At 31.4% G+C, this 20,994-nt stretch overlaps 2 protein-coding genes across 3 annotated transcripts in view; one reads left to right on the top strand and one right to left on the bottom strand.

The window, feature by feature from the left end:
- Nucleotides 1-8,575: 8,575 nt before the first annotated feature.
- On the top strand, nucleotides 8,576-12,549 carry LOC110099396 (cytochrome b561 and DOMON domain-containing protein At5g47530). The gene is made up of 3 exons (XM_020826524.2): nucleotides 8,576-9,459; nucleotides 10,453-10,707; nucleotides 11,944-12,549. The coding sequence occupies exons 1-3, from the start codon at nucleotides 8,848-8,850 to the stop codon at nucleotides 12,271-12,273; spliced, it is 1,197 nt and encodes a 398-aa protein (XP_020682183.1). The 5' UTR covers nucleotides 8,576-8,847; the 3' UTR covers nucleotides 12,274-12,549.
- Nucleotides 12,550-18,474: 5,925 nt separating this feature from the next.
- Nucleotides 18,475-20,994, bottom strand: part of LOC110099393 (putative MO25-like protein At5g47540) — a 36,902-nt gene continuing 34,382 nt past the window's right edge. For both annotated transcript variants that reach the window (XM_020826518.2, XM_020826520.2), the window contains 3 exons: nucleotides 19,196-19,240; nucleotides 19,000-19,102; nucleotides 18,475-18,917 (listed from right to left, as the gene is read on the bottom strand). In XM_020826518.2, the coding sequence (XP_020682177.1) occupies nucleotides 18,853-18,917; nucleotides 19,000-19,102; nucleotides 19,196-19,240 (213 nt within the window). In that variant the 3' untranslated portion in view covers nucleotides 18,475-18,852. The remainder of the gene's footprint in view (nucleotides 18,918-18,999; nucleotides 19,103-19,195; nucleotides 19,241-20,994) is intronic.

The following is a 20,994-nucleotide window of genomic DNA, read 5'->3' as shown; positions in this document are numbered from 1 at the left end:
CAAATGAAACCGAAAACAACTAAGAAAAATTGTGGAAAAGGAATGGATATAATTCACCAGAGATTAAGCACTGATATCACAATATAGGATAGTCTTCACTGAGTGGAAGCTCTTTCCATTGATTCCATTTGATTAATCAATGTTTGTACATAAAAAAATAAATAAATTATGTATGAATATATAGTTTTCGTGTTACATTGCTACTTTGGTTTCTTCCAAATTCATCTAAGAATTTATTCTCCCAAATTATTCATCTGCTTGCTACAACAGCAAAGATAACAAAATAAACTAAGCGCAACAAGTTAAGTTAAAAGAGCCACACTTATTTGTAATTATGACAAATAATAATAAAAAAACACCCATAATATAAATATATCTTGAAATATTTTTACAATCGTTATAACTATCTGAACCAACATCTATAAAGACTTGCAAAATATTATTCTTTTGAATCAGCCGAACGGTAGGCCTAAGCTAGAAGTGTAAGTGAGTCAAGTCAACTCGTCAGCTGGCTTGAGTTAAGCTCGAAAAGTGGCTCATGAACAGATAGAAGTCCGACGACTATCAATAATCTTGAAGAGATCCGACACCTGATGGTGCCGATTAGAGAATGCAAGATAGCTCCTTAGTTTTCTCCTCTCTTCTTTTTTCCTTCATGTAAAGAATGAGAATCTATTTATAATTTTTTAGAGTGACATGCCTAGGAAATATGAAGAAGATCTAAATCAAATTTGGAGTGCTCCATCGGACGGCTAATATTGATTCCCTAATCATTGAGCATTTATCGAGCATTTAAGTGACTTATTGATGTCAGAATTGAATAATCTTTAAGCTCATTGGATTTGTCTAGTCAAGCCTCTCAATTCAATTATAAGCATATTATATTTGGATATTATTTAGTCATCCAATTAATGCTTCAAAGGTCTTAAGTATGTTTTAGTCATTTGATTTGCGCTCATCTGGGCTCTGATTGGATTGAATTTGATGTTATTGGGCTCATCTGAAATCGAAATTTGAATGGACCCAAATATAATTTTGAAAGTTTCTGATACATATTAACATTTTACAGCAAGATTCATGCCCCATCAAGACGATTTTTTTGTGACGCGTCATGGTGCAAAAAAAAAAAACTAATTTTGATGCAAGCTTTTGATAATGACTCACTTCACTAATTATAATCAACCAGACTTGAGACTTTACATTATTAATGATAGCAACTTTATCATATTAATTTGTCATTAACAATACAATGCAATGTGATTAAAACCCATCAAATGTTTTTAATACCTAACAACGAGAGTAATTTAGTTGTAAAGCTGACTTTCTTAGGCACTAATAATGTTTGGCTTGTCATCTTAAGAGCAGGCAAAGGCTGCAGTTTTATTTTATTTTATTTGTTAAAGGAGAGGCAGTTGCTTTCCTTTAGTAGCAGTTTGTTATTTGAACTATAACAAGTTTACAACACATCACTGAAGGAAATATAATTATTTGTGGGGAAGAAGATGAGCCTTTTCTGATACAGATAGGGCTACGAGCTTGGCTTTGTATCGTGCCACGGATCTGCCTAAATTTTACTTGATTTTGTTAGTTCACTTGCTACGTACCTAATAGATTTTAGTTGGGTGATTAGGGCACAAGAATCCATGTTCCTTGTAAGAGCAAAGTTTGAATTAGAGGTGTTAATATTTGACACGACCGAAAACTCGATTCGAACCCGATCCGAAAATTTCGGGTTAGGGTCAACCCAACCTGAAATGGATTAGGTTCGGGTTCAACAATTCGACCCATTTCAAAAATCTGGTCGGGTTTGGGTTGATCCTTTGACCCGAAATTGACACGTTTTGACCGAAAACCCATTTTGACCCGGCAACTCGAGATTGACCCATTTTTTACCCGAAAAACAGAGATTGACGCGTTTTTGGACCTGAAAACTAGTAGTTTTTTATTGGCACCAAGTCATTCGGGTCGTATCGGGTTGACCCGAACCTGAAGCGGGTCGAGTTCGGGCTGACCCGAATAGTGTCTGGTCAGTTCCAAACACGACTTGTGACCCGAAGTTGACACCCCTAGCTTGAATTATTCCACAATCATGACTCTTCGCTAGTGAGGTTTATGCATGGCAGGCTGGCAGCTGAGAATGAGGTTCGATTAGTGGACATGAAAATAGAAGGCTTTGAAAGGGAGATAAACATAAAGTTCAATGCAAATGTAGCCAATATATGGAGTTAGCAGCTATGAAAATTCCCAAATAAATGTATGCCTCTTCCACTAAATTAGAGAAGGTAAGATTATAAAATATAAAATAATAGATTGAACTCATATGCTTGTAGAAATGAATGTCAAGGAAGTAGTGAAGGGTGACGCAATTCGGCTATGTTGATTGAGTGATGACGATCTGGAACAACGGTTACTTGTAGGAATCATCAAATAAAGCTCTGGTGTTCTTCAAATCTTTAAGCTCTCTTCAAATTTTGATTCTGTTTATAGTTTCTTCGGAGTATTATCAGTTGGATCATTTTAGCTAAAATTTCCAAGTAGTCTTTTTTATTTTATAGAATCAAATAATCTATAAGGAGAACAATATTGATTCCCTCAATTATAATTCATTTTGAGGCATTAAGTACGTCACTCAATGAGATCAAAATTGAGCGATCCTGGGCTCGTTGGACTCCTCTCATCGATAAACTCATTTTGACTACCAACACAAAGATTTGGAAATCGTTTGCTTTCTGAATTAGCATCACAAAGTTTCAAACTTACATCACAAAGTTTCAAGCTTATATGCTTCAAGTACTTGATTTGAGTTCATTTAGGCTTTGTTTGAAATAACTTTCTTACTATTTTCTAAAGCAGCTTTCTAATATAAAATTTTCTTTAATTAAATTTTTTTGTACTAGAAAGTCGCTTTAGAAAGCCGTAAGAAAACTGTCCCAAACAAAATCGTAACCTCTCATCAGAACACGTTTGCCATCTATAAACTCGCCTCATCGAAATATTTATTTTGATTAGAAGTTTACTAAAATAAAATTTTAGATGATCCTAAAATATTGCATCATAATAATTCATATTTGATCATATGATTTTTTTTTTATGACTTATCAATATCAATGAGAAAAAACAATAGTAATTAAATGTAGATCAGAATCCTAATCCCTCCTTAAATAACTATATAATTGAGATTCCTTAGTATGCTAAGACTTTCCACGCGCAAGCATTATATAATACTAAACTCCAACTAATTACATTTTAATGAGTTTTTTAGTGGAAAAGTAATTAGTTAACAATTAATGATCCATGATGCCATCACACGAAACATCCAAAGTCTTCAATGAATCCTAAGAAATTGTTCAGTCTTCACGCTACTTTTTGACCACGTCATTAATACACAAATTTCAGGCCAACTACTCTTGAGTGGCCTTACCCAACTTCTAAAATTTATTTTTTGCTAAAATATTTCAAGACCATTAAAATTTTAATGTTAGCAAATTTATAATCTAATAAGATATCTCGATGAGATAAATCCAACAATAATAAAAGTGTTTAGATCTGAATGCAAATAAGCTCATATCAAACACTTAAAGCTGGGGGTGTAAAAGAATCGAGTCGAGCACGAGTCAACACTAGCTTGAGCTTCAGTTTCAGCTTGATTAGTTAATCGAGTTTGAGCTTGAGCTATAGTTTATGAATTCGAGCTGGCTCACGAGCAGACATGCACATCACAAAGAGCACAAAAAATCATCTTGATCAAGCACTAATCTCAAGGCATATTTGAATTGGAAACTTCCAAAATGTTGCTAATGAGAAGACGTGAACATCCTCTACGAATATGGACACCTCAACTACACTGCTCATCACAACCTCATGAAGATGGACAAGAGACTTATGAAGATCATACAATATGCCTTGTGAGGATTACCAAGGCAAGCACCTACCAAAGCAATCCTTCAACTCAACCATTCAGTGTAGAAGGTTAGAGACCCGAGCGCTCACTTGAAAACTGAACACTTGCACCACTCACACTACCACCAACAATGGTAAAATTATTTTGTGCGGTCATCGAATGACGTCCAGAGACAAATGAAAATGTGTCAGGTCATTTTTTTGTTGTTTTCCGCTCGGTACCGGATAATGTGGCACATTCTGATTCGCCTCTGAGCTGTTTGAAAACCGCACATTAAAATTTCTCCCAACAATAAGGGGCAATCCTTATGGAAGTAGGAGATTCACATAAGAAAATCAGATATAAGGTGAAATGAAATATGATATGAAAAAATACTATTATTATGATATAATATGTTAATCTCCTTAATTTTTTTTCCATCTACAAATTTTATGGAAAATGACTTTTTTAATTTTATAGCTTACAAAAATGAAGCTATATACTATAAAATATCACATTGGCAGAGTCAAGAAAGGCAGTCGTGCGAATCCAACAGACTTCTGTTGACTTAGCAAAACAAAGTGGAGCTTACACTGATTCAAAAATTGTTTGTTAATACTACCACCCTTTAAATGATTGTTGAATAGATAAATTTTCAGTTAATATATTTTTTATTTAAATTTAGTTATGAGAAAATTATTTTGAGATGTATAAAATCTATAAATAATTAATTAAAACATTTATTTAAATCAAATTCAACAATAATACAATTTTATTATGATAAAAATGGGGTTATAATATCATTTTTAGGGATGTAAGTAAGTCAAGTTGGTTTGAATTAGGTTAGATAAATGGCTCATGAGTCGAACTCTATGAGCTAACGAGCCAAGACTCTATCGGCCCTGACTCGTCTCGTTAGCTAGCGAGCCGGCCAATTTAAGAATTATTAATATAAATACAGTTAAACATATTATCATGTAAGAGTATAAGTGAAAAATAATTAAAAAATTTATATTCTTTCATTATACCAACTATTACCAAGTGAGTCCTTATTATTTTTATTAAAATTTCTAACTCTTTTAATCATTTTATATAATAATTATTTGAATAAAAAATTTTATTCGTAATAAACGAGCCAGCTCTTGAGCCAATTCAAATTCGTAAAATTAAGCTCGAGCTCGAATTTGATCAATTAATCAAGCTAAAGATAACTCGAGCTTGGCTCCTTATTTACAACCCTATCTCACATATGTTATATTTTTTCTCTTTTTTGCCAATTTATACCTAAATATATTTAAATTTCATATATATTAAATAATATTATATCACAAAAAAACACGACAAAATAGCCCCTTTTATGCCACTTGAAAATGAAAAGCGTTCTAAATAAAGTAAAATAAAATAAAATTATGACAGAATTCCGAAATTGGAAGGATCTTGCGTTAATAACACGGCACTTAATTAACTAATTAATTAATTAATATTTATATAATTAGTTAATTAAAGTCTACAACGAACCTTTCAATCTTATTAAAGTTGTTAACCTAATTTCCTTACCATTTGGAATTATATCGCATGTTGTGATTTTCACTTTAATCCCCCAACATTTGGTAAATTTGTTTTTATAACCTAAACCCACTTTATATAAATAAAAAATAAAGATCAAATTCAACAGAAAAATGAAGTCACTTATGACGATGAAAAATAAAAATTTAAATAATAAGATATGGGAGAAAAATTAGATGAGCTACTTTATAAAATTTTAAAATTTAAAATTTATTTTAAGATAAAGATAATATGTACATAAATAATTATTTATTATTATATTTATTTTAAAATAAATTTAGATGTAATTAGGATTTTTTATTTATTTATACAAATTTTAAAACGCATTAAGGTTGTGTAATTGGAATAATTGAGGTTAGGGTAATTTTCAAATTTTTTAAATTTAAAAAATATATAAAAAATTAAAATCGAAGTCGTCATTGACTTATCTCAATCTGAATAAAAAAATTAATATTTTTTTAATAATTTTTACTCTTTTAAGTATGATCATTGACTTACGTACGGTCTATAATAGTTAGTTAATTTTAATTAGCATTCGTTTAAGAGAGATAGTTAGCGAACTATGTAGTAATTATTGGTCATAATTGGTTTTCACGCCACAAAACTATCTGATGGAAAGTTATTAAACTTATAATAAAAGGTCTAAACTCAATTAATAATCACTTGTTAATATATATAAGAGAGAGAGAACTAAAAACTAAATTAATTTTTAAATAATTTACATAACCTTAATTATCAACAATGGAGATTGTGTTTGTTAACAAAGGAATTTGGATTCTTCGGTGTAGGGGTGTCAAAATGGGTATGCGGGTCAAACTCAGATTGACCTATGTTTAAATAGGTTGGCATTAACCCGACCAGGTTTTATAAACAGATCACGATTGCCAACCCCGATCCGACCCGTGCGAGTTACCGGGTTGACCTAACTAGGTTGAGGCGCGTGGCGGTTTAGGTGAGGCAGCTAGGCCAGGCGGCACCTCTTGCGGGCATGCCGCGTGGGTGGCTGGGTGTGTAACAGCGTGATGAAGGCAGGCTATGTTGGGTTCGTGAAGTGCGACACCTATTGCAGAAGCACTGAAGCAGGCTTGGGCGCATGCTAGGCTGCTAGCTAGCTAGGCTGGGCGCCATCCATGGGTAGCAGATTCGAACCCGGGTCAACTTCGGGTTCCCGGGTAAATCGAACACAACCCGTTTGACAAACGAGTTGACCGAAACACGAAATTTTTCTGATCGGATCCAGGTCAAATTTCATGTCATGTCAATTATTGACACCCCTACTTTATTGTGATAGATATGCGGTGTAGGAGAAAAAGGGTTTTGTAAGAGGGAAAAACGGTTCTCCTACGCGTGGGCTAAGTCCACTTAAGCTTATTGGATTCTTATACTCAATTATTTTCAATTTTTTTTTTTCAAAAAAGTGTCCGAGCAAATGAAGGATAAAAAAAATAAAAAAGATATTGAGAGAATGAGAAATGACTTTATGGGAACACTTTTTTTTTTTTTTTTTTTTATGAACATCTAATACCACTTAAATATTAATTGGTAGAATGATAATAAATCACTATATAAGAAATATTAATTCTTAAATTAATTGTATTGTGCATATTAAGAGTCTATGTGAGGAGAAATTATTCTGTGCGGTCACCGGATGATATCCGAAAACGAATCACTACACGCCATGTCATTTTTTAGCTATATACATGTGATGTGTACCAAGTGACGTGACGCATCCTAATTCGTCTTCGAACTGTCTGGCAACCGCACATAATAATTTCATCAATATGGGACGGCTGTAATATTCTGTGAAACAGTGAAGGAGATTGTGAAACTATTATGGGAAACTAACTTTTTAAAACTGTTCTGAGGTTTTGTTTCGAACAACTTTCTTAGTTCTTTTTAAAGCAGTTTTTTTTTTTGTACAAAAATTTCTGCTAGAAAGCTACTTTAAAAGCAACAAAAAAATTGTCTCAAGCGAATCCTAGATATTATGAATAGTAGCTTTTCATGATAGATTTTTTTTAAAAAAAAAAAACAGCAAGAGAAAGTAATTAAATGAAACAATGGTTGCAACATGAAGAGTAAAACAACATAAAAGATGTCATTTAGAACCGCTTTCTTATTGTTTTCTAAAATTATTTTTTAGTAGAAAATTTTATTGAACTAAAAGTTTTTTACTAGGAAGTTACTTTAAAAGCAATAAGAAAATCATCCCAAACGAACCTTAATCAAGCTTTGAGCCTTTGTTTAAGCATAACTACCTTTAAAAAATCATTTTTTATTTAAAATTATGCAAGAATTCATAATTTCTTAATCAAAATTAATATAATTCACTCAATATTATTTATAATATTTTAAGAATAATGAAAAGATACTTTTCATCTCAATATCTAATTATTTATTCAATATTTTGACATACTAACATCTCTCTTAATATAAATAAATTTTATTATACATTAAAAAAATTAAAATATAGATTAGATTAAATTAGGCTTATCACTTCATAAAATATATATTATTTTTTTCATATGATTGCATGTAGTTGTTGAACTTGATGTATTGAATGTGTATGTCTTGTGAGGTGTCCTCAGTAGGTAAATTGTTCTATGAAGTAATTTTTATTTTTTATTTTTATAATGATATGAGATAAATTATAAAGTTTGTAATATAAATTCATAATCTTTAAACCAATATAATATTTACATTCAATTAATAGACCACTAATACTATTAATTCAATACATTTAATTTCGAGATTTGTTGAGAAGATGTAATTCGTTTAAAAGACGAGCTCAAGTTCGAGGCTAGATATTCTCGACTTGTGAGCTCGTGAGCGAGTCAGCTTGGCTTACTTATTATCCAAAATAAATTTCCTCACTTTTTAATTATGCATCAAATGCTAATTTGAGATCATTGAGACTCACATACAATCATTTTTTGCATCAAGATTTGTGCTTGATTAAGTGAACTTTTCGGCAATATATCACTCATGTATTTACATAATTTTTATATTTATTTATGCAACACTTAAATGGCTCAATAGCAAAATATATATAACCAATAAAATTGAATAATGACAAATTAAAAATATTCCTCTTTGATCAACTTTTCCTCACTTTTGCCGTTCAGGTTGAAAAAGAAGCCACAATCAGACGTGAGAGAGAGTTGGTGGAGAAAGAAGCCTCCCAACGAGTCAAGCTTCCACATTTCCAAATCTTACCAGTCAACAACTCTCAACTCCCCCACCATCCATCCTCTTTCCCCTTTTAAGAACCCTAATCTCCCTTTCCTCTTCCTTCTGCTAACAAAACCCTTCCTTCAATCCAATCTTCCCACTCTTTCCCACCCCCAAAACTCCTCCTTTCCCCCTTCTTGATCCCCAATATCCCATCTTTCCATCGAAAAATGGCGATACCACCAACTCCCCTCGCCGTCCTCCTCCTCCTCCTTTCCCTTTCCCCCCTTTGCTCGTCTCAAAAAGCCTGCACGTCCGATACCTTCTCCCAAAACAGACTCTTTGCTTTCTGCGATTCTCTCCCCGTCCTCTCCTCCAACCTCCACTGGACTTACCACCCGACCAACGCCACCGTCGACGTCGCCTACCGTGCCCCTCAAACTTCCGACGGCTGGATCGCTTGGGCCCTTAACCCTACCGGAACCGGCATGGACGGCGCGCAAACTATCTTCGCCTTCCATAACTCCAACAACGTGATGACCACCGTCTCTTCGCCTATTACTCTTTCTAATCCGGTTGTGAAGAATTCCAGCCTTAGCTATAAGGTTTACAGTATGGGTTCGGACTTCGTCAACAACGTGATGACTATCTATGCGACGATTCAGCTTCCGGGAAACAAGACGAGGGTGAATCATGTGTGGCAAGCTTCTAATACCTTCTCTAATGGACTGCCTGCCGGTCATCCGACGACTGGGCCGAATGTTCAGTCGACGGCGACGCTGGATTTGCTGTCCGGTCAGTCGTCGGCGGCGGCCGGGAACTCCAGGCTGCATCGCAAGAATGTAAGTTTGGCTTACTGGTTTTAATTTGTTTTGTTGATGATGACGATGATGATATTTTCAGTTTTTGATATGATTTGGATGGCCTGATTCTTTTGATTTATGTTTGATTTTGTGTTAAGGAGCTGATTAGTTAGATTTTTCAATTTATTTGTTGTTAAGCTCATTGAAATTATAGTTTAATGATAGTTTAATTACTGATTTGCTGATTTATTACGTGTTATTATATTTTATACATTTTAAAAAAAAATTATATTATTTGAGGTGTATATATTAAGCAAATATGAAATAAATAATGGCTAAATATGTAATTTGGATTTATTTTTTATAAATATTTGAATTTCATCAAATGATGTAAACCATACTTAGTGAATTATATGAATTTTAATGATAACTCAATAAGAAAGCAAATAAATAAACATAAATCATATTTAAAAGAATTCAAATTTAATAAGAAAATAAATAAATGAACTTGAATATTATGCCTACTCTTTCCATTACAAGAAGAACATCTGGCTTTTCTTTTTGGAAGTATCTATAAGTTTTTACCATTTGTTCACCTCTTGTTTGATGCAAGAGACACCCAAATTAAATTTAGGATCATCTCATACATGTTTATATTGGAGTACACCAAAAAATAAAGCTCATTTAGGCTTCGTTTGAGACGGCTTTTTTATAGCTTCTTAAAGCAGCTTTCTTATAAAAAAAACCGTCACAAACGAAACCTAAGTGATGGTTTGCTATCTTAAGTTTTCTCTTCATCGTGAATGTCTTTTACTGGAAAAATTATTACGTGCGGTGTCCGGATGCGTCTGTAAGCCAATCAGGACCCGCTACGTCACCCAATGCACAGTGCAGTGGATGACGTGGCGTGTCCGGATTGACCTCCAGACGCATTCGGACATCGCACAGAATAATCTCTCCTTTTACTGCCAATGCCATGTATCATGATCATTCAATTTGACAAAATATTGGAATCATATAAATGGATTGCAGACACATGGAGTCCTGAATGCAGTGAGTTGGGGAATTTTGATGCCTATGGGAGCTATAATTGCAAGGTACATGAGAGTGTTCAAGTCTGCCGATCCTGCATGGTTTTATCTCCATGTGGCTTGCCAGTGCTCGGCATACATTGTTGGAGTTGCAGGATGGGGAACTGGTCTTAAGCTGGGCAGCGACTCCAAGGGAATCACATACCACAAGCATCGCGACATTGGTATTGCTCTTTTCAGCCTGGCTACACTTCAGGTATTTACACCTCTCTGCAACTCCTATAATAAAGCTTTATTTGGGACGACTTTTTTATTATTTATATACTATAAAGCTACTTTAAGAAGCATGAAGGAAGCCTTCTCTAACAAAGCCTAAGACTTTTGCTTAATTTTTGTCGTACGAAGAAATGTCTTTCAATTTCACTCTATACATAAGGCCTATTCACACTTGATAATTTCTCCTGACAGAGTAAACTTCTTTAAGTTTTGCGAAACGAACAAGTTTATATTATTAAAACCTGAAAAAAGTTTGGCTAGTGATGTATCATTAACTACGCAACTCTTATTATTCTTTTGGTTGGGAGATTTGACTACAAATTAAGAGGTATTGAGTTCGGGTTTTGCATATGTGATGTGTATGCGTTTGTCTTAATTGAGCTAAATGTCCTAAAAAAAAATATATCATTAACTAATTCATCGTGATATATAACGGAAAATTCATTTTAGCTTTGTTTGAAACTTTGAATGGAAGATAAGGGTGAAGGAAGTGAGATAAAATTCCAACAATGTGCTGCTTGATTATGAATCTACAGCCATTGATTTGCTCTTTCAACCCATTTTTTCATCTACTTTTCACTCAAATTTTTATCATCCAAAACTCTCTTTGGCTTACACATTCATACTATTTTTCTTGATACCCACAATGTGAATGACAAAGAGGTGGAATTCTGTGAATATATGACCATAAATCATAGATAAGCAATACTTCTATAATTTTCCATCATCTTTCCATTCCCAAATAAAGCATTAAGAAATTGTATTTAAGGTTTTATTTGGGACAGTTTTCTTTTTGCTTTTTAAAACAGTTTTCTAGTACAAAATTTAAAATTTTTGTACTAGATATAGTAAAAAAGTTGTCCCAAACGAAATCTAAATCGTCATCAGTGTTAACCAACTACAAGCGCAGAGCTGCAGGACTAGCAGTTTTTGATGAAATTCTGTCTTTATACCTTACTTTTCAAGAAAAAAACATATAATGAAATATGAATCTCAATCAAACACATTCATATTTTCTATAACTTTTAATCATCTTTCCCTTCGCATCACTTCTCCCACACAAAGTATTAAGAAATTTAATTCAAATTGTCTTTCACAGTGTGAACCAACTACACTTTCAGACTTTCAGAACTAGCAGTTTTGATTAAATTCTATCTTCATAGCTTATGTTTGAAGAAAAATAACACATAATGAAATATGAATCTCAATCATACAGGTATTTGCATTGCTTCTGAGGCCAAAAAAGGACCACAAATACCGCTTATACTGGAACATATACCACCATGTGATTGGCTATACAGTGATAGTCCTTAGTGTGATCAACATCTTCAAGGGATTCGATATCTTAGACCCTGATCAAAAATGGAAACATGCTTACATCGCAATTATCGCATCACTGGGAGGCATCGCCGTGATCCTCGAAATCTTTACTTGGGGAGTAGTTTTGAAGAGGAAGAAGTCAGGTGGATCTGATAAGCCTCACAGTGGTATTAATGGAGTTAATGGCACTAATGGTTATGGTGGAAGACAGCATCAGGTGGTATAGAAATTAGATTCATATAATATGGAGAGAGTTTTCTCTTGAGGCTTGTTTCCTTTTGTGTGTTCTGTTTGTCATATCTTTTTAGTAGCAGGGGTTGGATATATTATTAATTTGTTACTTTGTAGTTAGAAAGGGGGGAGAGACAGAGAGATGGTTGTTGATATAGATGTAATTCTTATATGGTTTTGGCATCAGGCTTGTCTGTGGAATTTTGCTTGCCTATTATTTTAGTTAGACAGACCTGTTTCTCATGCATTTGTTAGCTTTGGATTTGAATTAGAGTTTTATTCATTATAGCATTTTTTATTAATATATATGTTCTAATAAAATTATGTGTTACTAAGATGAGGATGCTCAGGTGGATGAGTGGATAATGCTAAACGAGTATATCCGTTAAAACTTTGGATTAGCTCTAGTGGCAGATAAGATTAAAGAGTCGCCTTCGATGGTTTGGTTGTATAAAACATCTACCTTCCGATGACTCAATTAGGATAGTAGATGTATTATATCTGACATCTATGAAGAAAGATATAGATAAACTTAGCTTGAAAATAATATAAAAGACTTTTATTTATTAAATTTAAATAAGAATTTGACTTTTAAAAGGATACAATGAAGAAAAAAATTCATGTAGCTAACCCCACATAATGAAAGAAAGGCTTGATATTGCTATTAATATTATTGTATATGTTCTAATAATAATTTGGTTTTATTTTTAGATTCTTGCTTTACCATTTTTTGAGATTATGCAATTTTAAATTTTATATCTATTTTGTAATGTACTTTTTGTTAAAGTTTTTTGTGATCAAAATTTACAATAATTTATTTGCTTTTTTTTTATGTTTGCAAAATTTCAATTCATGCTTAATATTCTAACTTGTTTGTAATTCAGTTGGCAATCAAAATTTCTACTATGGTTATCTTAATTATTGCCAATTGGGATAAATAAGTAAATTATAGAATTAAATCTGTACAACAACAACAACATAAAGCCTTCACACCAATACTTAGGGTCGAATATATGAATCCTTTTTCTCTACTATCATTTAAATTTAAAAAAGAAATGTCATGTCTAATATTTTCTAACCAAGTCTTTTAAAGTCTACCTCTATCTTTCTTAACATAAGTCAAATATAATACATATATTTTCCTAATCGGGTAATCAAAAGGCTGTCATTTTATATGACCAAACCATCTAAGACGACTCTCACTTAACTTATCTTTTACATGAGCTACTCCAACCTTTTCAAGTATATGATCATTTCATATCCTATCTGCAAGAGTAAAGCCACTCATCCACCTGAGCATCCTCATCTCTGTGACACTTAACTTAATATTATGCTTCTCTTTTAATGGCCAACATTCTGCACCATAAAGCATTGCAGGTCTCACCACCACCTTAAGTTTGAAGGGGAATTTTCTATCACACAACAAGTCCGATGCATTCCTTCAAGTCAACCATCCAACTTGAATTTTGTTGATAATATCTTCATCTATTTCACCATCACTCTGAACAATAGACCCAAGATATCTAAAATGTGTATTCTTATTAATGACTTGATCGTCCAAAGTCACAAACCCTCCACCAGATCTATTACTACTTAAATTACACTCAAAATATTTAGTTTTAAATCTACTCAAATGAAAACCTTTAGACTCTAAGGTTGACCTACATAATTCAAGTTTACCTTCATCTCTCTCTCTCTCTAGTCTTATCAACATGAAGAATATCATCAGCAAAAGCATACACCAGGGAACAACCTCTTTCAAATGTCAAGTGAGAACATTCATGACTAAAGCAAAAAAAGATATAAGCTTAAGGCCGATCCTTGATGTAATCTAACATAAATAAGAAAATACTTGGTAAAACCATCTTATGTTTGAACACAAGTAACAACACATGCATACATATCCCTAATGACTTGAATATAAGCATTATTAACTCATTTCTTTTTTAGAACTTTCCATAGTACTTCTCTTGGAACTTTATCATATGCCTTCTCTAAATCAATAAATATCATATGAAAATCCTCCTTATTCTCTCTATACTTCTCCATCAAGCCTCTCAATAAATGTATAACGTCAATAGTAGATCTACCCAGCATGAATCCAAATTGATTTTGAGAAACATTACATTGTACCCAACCTATGTTCCATAACTCTCTCCCAAAGTTTTAAAGTATGACATATTAACTTAATTCCTCTATAATTTGCACAATCGTATACATCACCTTTATTCTTAAAAATACGAATAAACACACACATTCTCCAAGCATCTAGCATCTTTTTAGTCTTCAAAATAATATTAAAAAGTTTAGTAAGCCAATAAATTCCTTCATCTCTTAAGCATTTTCACACCTCTATTGGAATATCATCAACAGTTTTTCACACTTCATTTTTTAAAGCCTCTCTAACTTCGATTTTACTAATACACTCATAAAACTAAAAATCTTTATTTTCATTTAGGATGTTAAGGTCGCTAAAGTCAATCATATTATCAAAATCTTTATTAAAAAACTTAGAAAAATATCTCATCCACATTTGTTAAATATCTTCTTCAAATAAAAGTACTTTTTTTTTTTATTTTCATCCTTAATGCACTTCAATTGCACTAAATTCTTACTACTATCTCCTTGCTTTGCTAACTTATGCATATATCTTTCTCTCTCCTTGGTATCTAATTTATTATATAAATCATTAAAAGCTAAAATTTGTGCATGGCATATTACTTTTTTAGACTCCTTACATGCTTCTTTATATATTTCATAATTATCAGAATTTTACATCTAAACTAATTTTTATAACAAATCTTTTTATTTTTATCATTTTTTCACATTTTGATTACACCATTAAATGTTTTTACTATTATGAGATTTTTCCTTTAATACTCCAAACACATCTTCTGTAACATTCTTAATATCACTAACTATGTTTTCCTGCATAACAATAACTTTCTCATGCACAAATAAAATCCTCAAATCTAGATTCTTACTCTCAAAAATATTTTTGTTAAAATTCTTTAAAAGCCTCCATCTAATCCTAAAACAACGTTTTCCTTTATTTTTTATATTCTACCCCTTCATCTAAATGTACAAAACTAATAAGTGATGTTGGGTACATAACTTTCACTTAAAATAAGTTTACAATCTTTACAATCTAAATGATATCTTTTTCTTATAAGAGTAATTAATATGAATTTTACTATATGCATTATTATAAGTACGTAATTAGATGTTCATCTCTTTTCCAAATAATATATTAGCAATTGCAAAGTCATAAGTTATAGAAAAATTTAATATAGTCTTACCACATTCATTAGTCACTTCAAACTCATAACCATCATAAATGCTTTTAAAATCATCTACCTCTCTACCAATATGTCAATTTAAATCTCCTCCAATAATTTTTTTTTTCTTCAATGGGTATTTTTTGTATTAATTCTTCTTAAGTCATTTCAAAATTTTAATTTGGAACATATATCCAAAGTTACCTGAGGAGTATAAGCACTTATAATATTAATAATCATAGCATCAACAACAATCTTCAAGACCATAATTCTATCTCTAATTCTATTAATTTTTACAATATTATCCTTCAAACTCTTATCGATAATCACACCTACATCATTTCTAGTACAACTTTTATCAAAATATCATAGTATAAATCATAAACTATCAATCTTCTTAGCCTTCTCTCCAACTCATTTAATGTTTTGGATGCATAAAATATTTATCTCCCTGTAAATCGTAATATCTATTAATTTCATTAATTTATCTGTAAGTGAATCTATCTTTGAAGATCCCATCATAATTTCAATTTCATAGACTAGCTTCTTTGCCAACATCTATCCATGATGTGGAAACCCTCATATATTTAACACTGAATCCGGGCACTGGTGCAATAACTCTTGAACACTTCTCACTGTATTCAGGCCATACAGCACGTCGCTTCCAAGGAACACTCTAGCATTAACACAATGAATTAAATAATTTATATCATGATTATTCAACAAGTTTTACGCTGGTTGTCGACTACACTCTCTATTTTTCTAATCCATAACTTGAGATCTGATAACGACAGCATTATAGAATTGAATTAGTAATTTAGAAAATTTGCAACCGAGATTAAACTTGACAATGCTATGTAAAGTCATTATCACTTTTTAATAAAATAAAATAATAAAAAAAAAAAAACTGCTGAAGCAATCAAACTTGACAGGGCATTTGAAAAATCATTAAAATCTAGAGGCCAACGTCACAGAATCAATTCAACAGCAACCAAAAAGAAAAAGGATCTTTGATGTGATTTATAATTATAAAACAAATACATGCTTATCTTTATTTATAATAAGATTATTCAAATTTTTAAAATTATAATAAGATTTAACTCATATTTTAAATATCATAAAATTCTCAACAAATGAGAATTAATCATGAAATTTACAAATAAAAAAGTTCATTAATTTGTTTTTTTTAATAAAGAATTACACTTAATTTAATTTCCCTTAAAATTAGTACATAAATACTGAGATTTTGTTATTATGACACGTAAAAATAAAATATTACACTGGTATTTAAAATATTTTGCATAAAAAACATCCAATTTTGGCCAAAAAAAATTTATATTGATACACAAAATTAAAATATTACATTCATAAATAAGATACTTCGCATAAAAATAATAAAAAAAAAATATTCCTTTTTTTATCCTAACTAAGATAGTTGAATCATCTAAGTTCCATAATTTATTTTTAAATATTTTTTAAAATAATTGCAAGTGGAATAAAGAAGAAAAATATTAATTTGTTATATAATAAATTTTTTTATTTTTGAAATTTGAAATCTTCGTATTAGTTGTCACATTTAATAGCCAATGTGACAACCATAAAAGTATAGCAAACTTAGCATATATTTAGGCTAACTTTTTTATTATTTTGTTTTAAAACTACAATCATAATTTTTATTTGATTATTATTTTTTTTATTTTTATTTTTTTAAATTATGTTAGGAAGCTACATTTTATAACAACTTTTTTAAAAAAAAATTAAGAATGTATTTGGAAAGGCTTCATCATTTTATAAAATTCATTATGAAATTATTGTAAGAAAAATAGCTGAATTACTCTAGTTATAAAAAAAACAGATTTTTACCATAGAAATTTTTTAAAAATGAGGAGAAAACAACAAGAAATTGTAGCCATCTAAAATTATGATTACCGTCTCGAAATCAAATCGGCAAGAATCAAAAATAATACCCCAAACGAAACTATGAATATTGTCTGAAAAGCAAAGTGACAAGAACAAGAAACAGTAGTCAAATGAAATTGTAATTACTGTCGAAAAAACAAAGCGGAAAGAATGCTATCCCAAACAAGCACTTTCCCCGCAATAATTTTCGAACCACCGTTATAAAAAACTAAAGCCGTCCATTAATTAAATCCATTTAATGTTTTTAATTAGTCGTAATGATAAAGACTTAATCACTTCTTACAATGAGTTGTTAATTAAATACACTATAAATTTAAGATCTAGGAAAAATGTAAGAAACAGAGGTCTTATAAAACTGGCATAGCTATCTTCTCCATAATTCTTTTGCTATTATAAATTAGCCATCTTCATCATCCAATAAAGATCAAGCCCAGTCCTTGTTTTTTTGATTTTTACATTCTCACTAGATCAAGTCAAATAAATCATCATCCTACACCAGAATTATCAATGCATATGGGAGCTTACATTGGCAGCCTGAATTGAATAAATTATCAATTGAGATGTCACTCATGTTGTGTTGGAACATTCGCAATGATAGGGATAGTTTAACGTCTTAACTTTACATAAAATTCAGTACATACACAGATAAGAGATGAAAGCAATAATTTATACGAGGCACAAGAGCTCTTATGTAGAAAACCCAGTAAAAAGAAAATCATGGGGCCTGATCCAATTAAAATGATTTCGCTAGTGTTTGATGTTGTCGATTACAAATGATAACCTTCATTGAGGAAATGCGTTGATAAAATGTAATGAACATATTACATGATTGAAGTTGGAAAAGCCCTACGGCATGAGAGATATCTTTAAAAGATTGTTTGCTTGGTCATTTGAGAAGAGAAGACCAAAATTCAGTTGCATAACTACCTTTCACTTTAGATTTATTTTTTTCAAAATTCAATTGATCAAATTCCACAAAATGAGCACGAGAAATAAACTAAACTAAACTCTGGTGGTATAATAATGCTGTTCTTCACAAATATCTTTCAATATGATAGCAAGTTTTAAAACCATATTGACTCCCTACAAAAGCATGATTCCTATCGCTCTACCACTTAGATTTTCTCTCTCAATTTTTAATTTTTGTTCTCTCTCAACCACACTTAAATTGAATAGTGAATGCATCAGATCTTCTAATTTACATAAAATATTTCACAACAATTTTACAACAAGAAAATTTCCCTCAGCCAATCGTCATTCGATAGCTCCATCAGGAAAAAGAAGTTCGGCCGAAGCCCCATCACTAATCAGACGCTTACTTATTCCAATTCAATACAAAGTCTAATCAGCAAAAGCATAAGAGAAAAATTACCTGATTACATTGGCAGTGATGCTATCTCTTTCATGACCTGAGCTTTATCTGCTTCGAATTGTTCGTCCTCTGTAAAAGTAAGGAAAAAAAATCAAAAGAATGCAAACACGTTTGCAAAATGCCACTCAATAATGAATGTATTGGCACCCACCTTTATCCAACTTGAAATCACCCAAGAGCCGAAGAAGCTTGTTTCTGTTGGTGATAAGTATGGTTATTATCTCAGCTGGTTTGTTTTGATTTGCAACAAATAACTGCAAGAGAAGAGAGGGGACAATGAGCAATCAATCACGAGATAAACACAGTGGAAATCATGGAGATTTAGCAATGAGATTTAGAGGGAGTACCTTGAACACATGAAATGCATCTATTTGGATGGTTTTACTTGATTCCTGCCAATAGAAACAAGAAGATATCACATAACGAATGAAAAAGCTTTCATCAATTACAATAATCAGAATTCTTAACATAATTGTCCAGTATTTGCAGGGGATATTAAGGGTGTGTTAGTTTGAAGGAATAGGAGGTAATTGAATTCATCTAACAAATATAACATATGTTTTTTTTAAGAAATTTTACATACATACCACTCTATACATTCCTATTTACATATCAAACACTCAAAATTTTAATATTACATACATACCACCCTATATTATTTTAATATCAAATATACCACTCATATTTCTTTCCTATCACTCATATATTTCATTTCTACCACTCATAGTTGATATGAAAATGAACTATGAGTAGTTTGTATGTAATATTAAAGTTTTAGATGTTAAATATGTAAATAGAATAGCATAGGGTGGTATGTATATAAATCTCCCTTCTTTTTATAGACAGTTTCTTACCCAACTCTAATGAAAAACAAGAGCAATCGGGTCATTGATGTGAGTTGTATGTCTTCTCCTCGTGACCAAAAAAAATCACTCAATTTCTCCTAAGCCACAGAAATGGGTGACAACTAATTTGATCAGCTCCTTGAATCATCTTCCGTTCTGTTTGCACTGCCGCTAGATTAGCTAAATCAGTTTGCTTGGCTCGTTCATTCTGTTTTTACTTGTATTAAGTAGTTTAATATCAGTTAAAGCTTATTAACATTTAGGCTTCATTTGGGACGGCTTTTTTACTGCTTCTTAAAGCAGCTTTTAGTTCAAAAAATTTAATACTTATACTAAAAAGCTATTTTAAGAAGCAGTAAGAAAGTCGGCCCAAACGAAACCTTAGTCTGTTAGCGTTCAGTCCTCTAGTTGGATAACTAGAGGACGTTGTAAGTGGATGGCAGGCTTTTTGATACATCTTCTAGTAAAAAAACCAAAACGTTGTAAGTGCATTCAGGAAACTAAATGGGTTGAAGAGAAGGGTAAGGAAATTGATAATTTAGGATTTAAACTTTAGTATTCGGGTAGGAGTCGTACTAGAAATGGTGTAGGTGTTATTATAGATAAGAGGTTGAAAGAAAAATGTTATAAAAATTAATAGGATTGAGGATATAATTATAGCTTTAAAGATTGTTGTTGAGGATAAGATTGTTAATATTGTAAGTGTTTATGCTCCTCAAGTAGGTTTGGATATAAGTTCTAAATTAAATTTTTGGAATGACTTAGAAGAATTATTACAAAAGATACCTCTAGAAGAAAGAGTTTTTATTGGAGGAGATTTAAATGGACATGTTGGTTGAGAGGTAGATGATTTTAAAAACATTAATGGTGGCTATGGTTTTGGAACAAAAAATGAAGGTGGCAAGAACATATTAGATTTTTGTTTAGCTTATGATTTTTCAATTGCTAATACTTTTTTTAAGAAAAGGAATAAGCATCTCATCACTTATAAAAATGAATATAGTACAACCCAGATTGACTATTTTCTTATTAGAAAATTAAATCGTTTAGATTGCAAAGATTGTAAAGTTATTCCGAGTGAAAATTTATGTATCCAACATCGATTATTAGTTTTGGACTTTAAGATAAAGGGGCATAAAATAAAAAATAAAATAAAACGTTTTTCTAGGATTAGATGGGGGCATTTAAAGAATATTAACAAAAATATTTTTGAGAGTAAGATTTTAGATCTTAAGATTTTGTCTATGCATGAGGATGCTAATATTATGTGAGAAAAAGTAGCTAGTGATATTAAGAATATT

The sequence above is a fragment of the Dendrobium catenatum genome, unplaced genomic scaffold, assembly GCF_001605985.2.
Source record: "Dendrobium catenatum unplaced genomic scaffold, ASM160598v2 fragScaff_scaffold_1105, whole genome shotgun sequence".
Taxonomy (NCBI): Eukaryota; Viridiplantae; Streptophyta; class Magnoliopsida; order Asparagales; family Orchidaceae; genus Dendrobium; species Dendrobium catenatum.
Note: the sequence above shows the minus strand (reverse complement) of the source record. Positions and strands in the feature narration are given on the sequence as shown.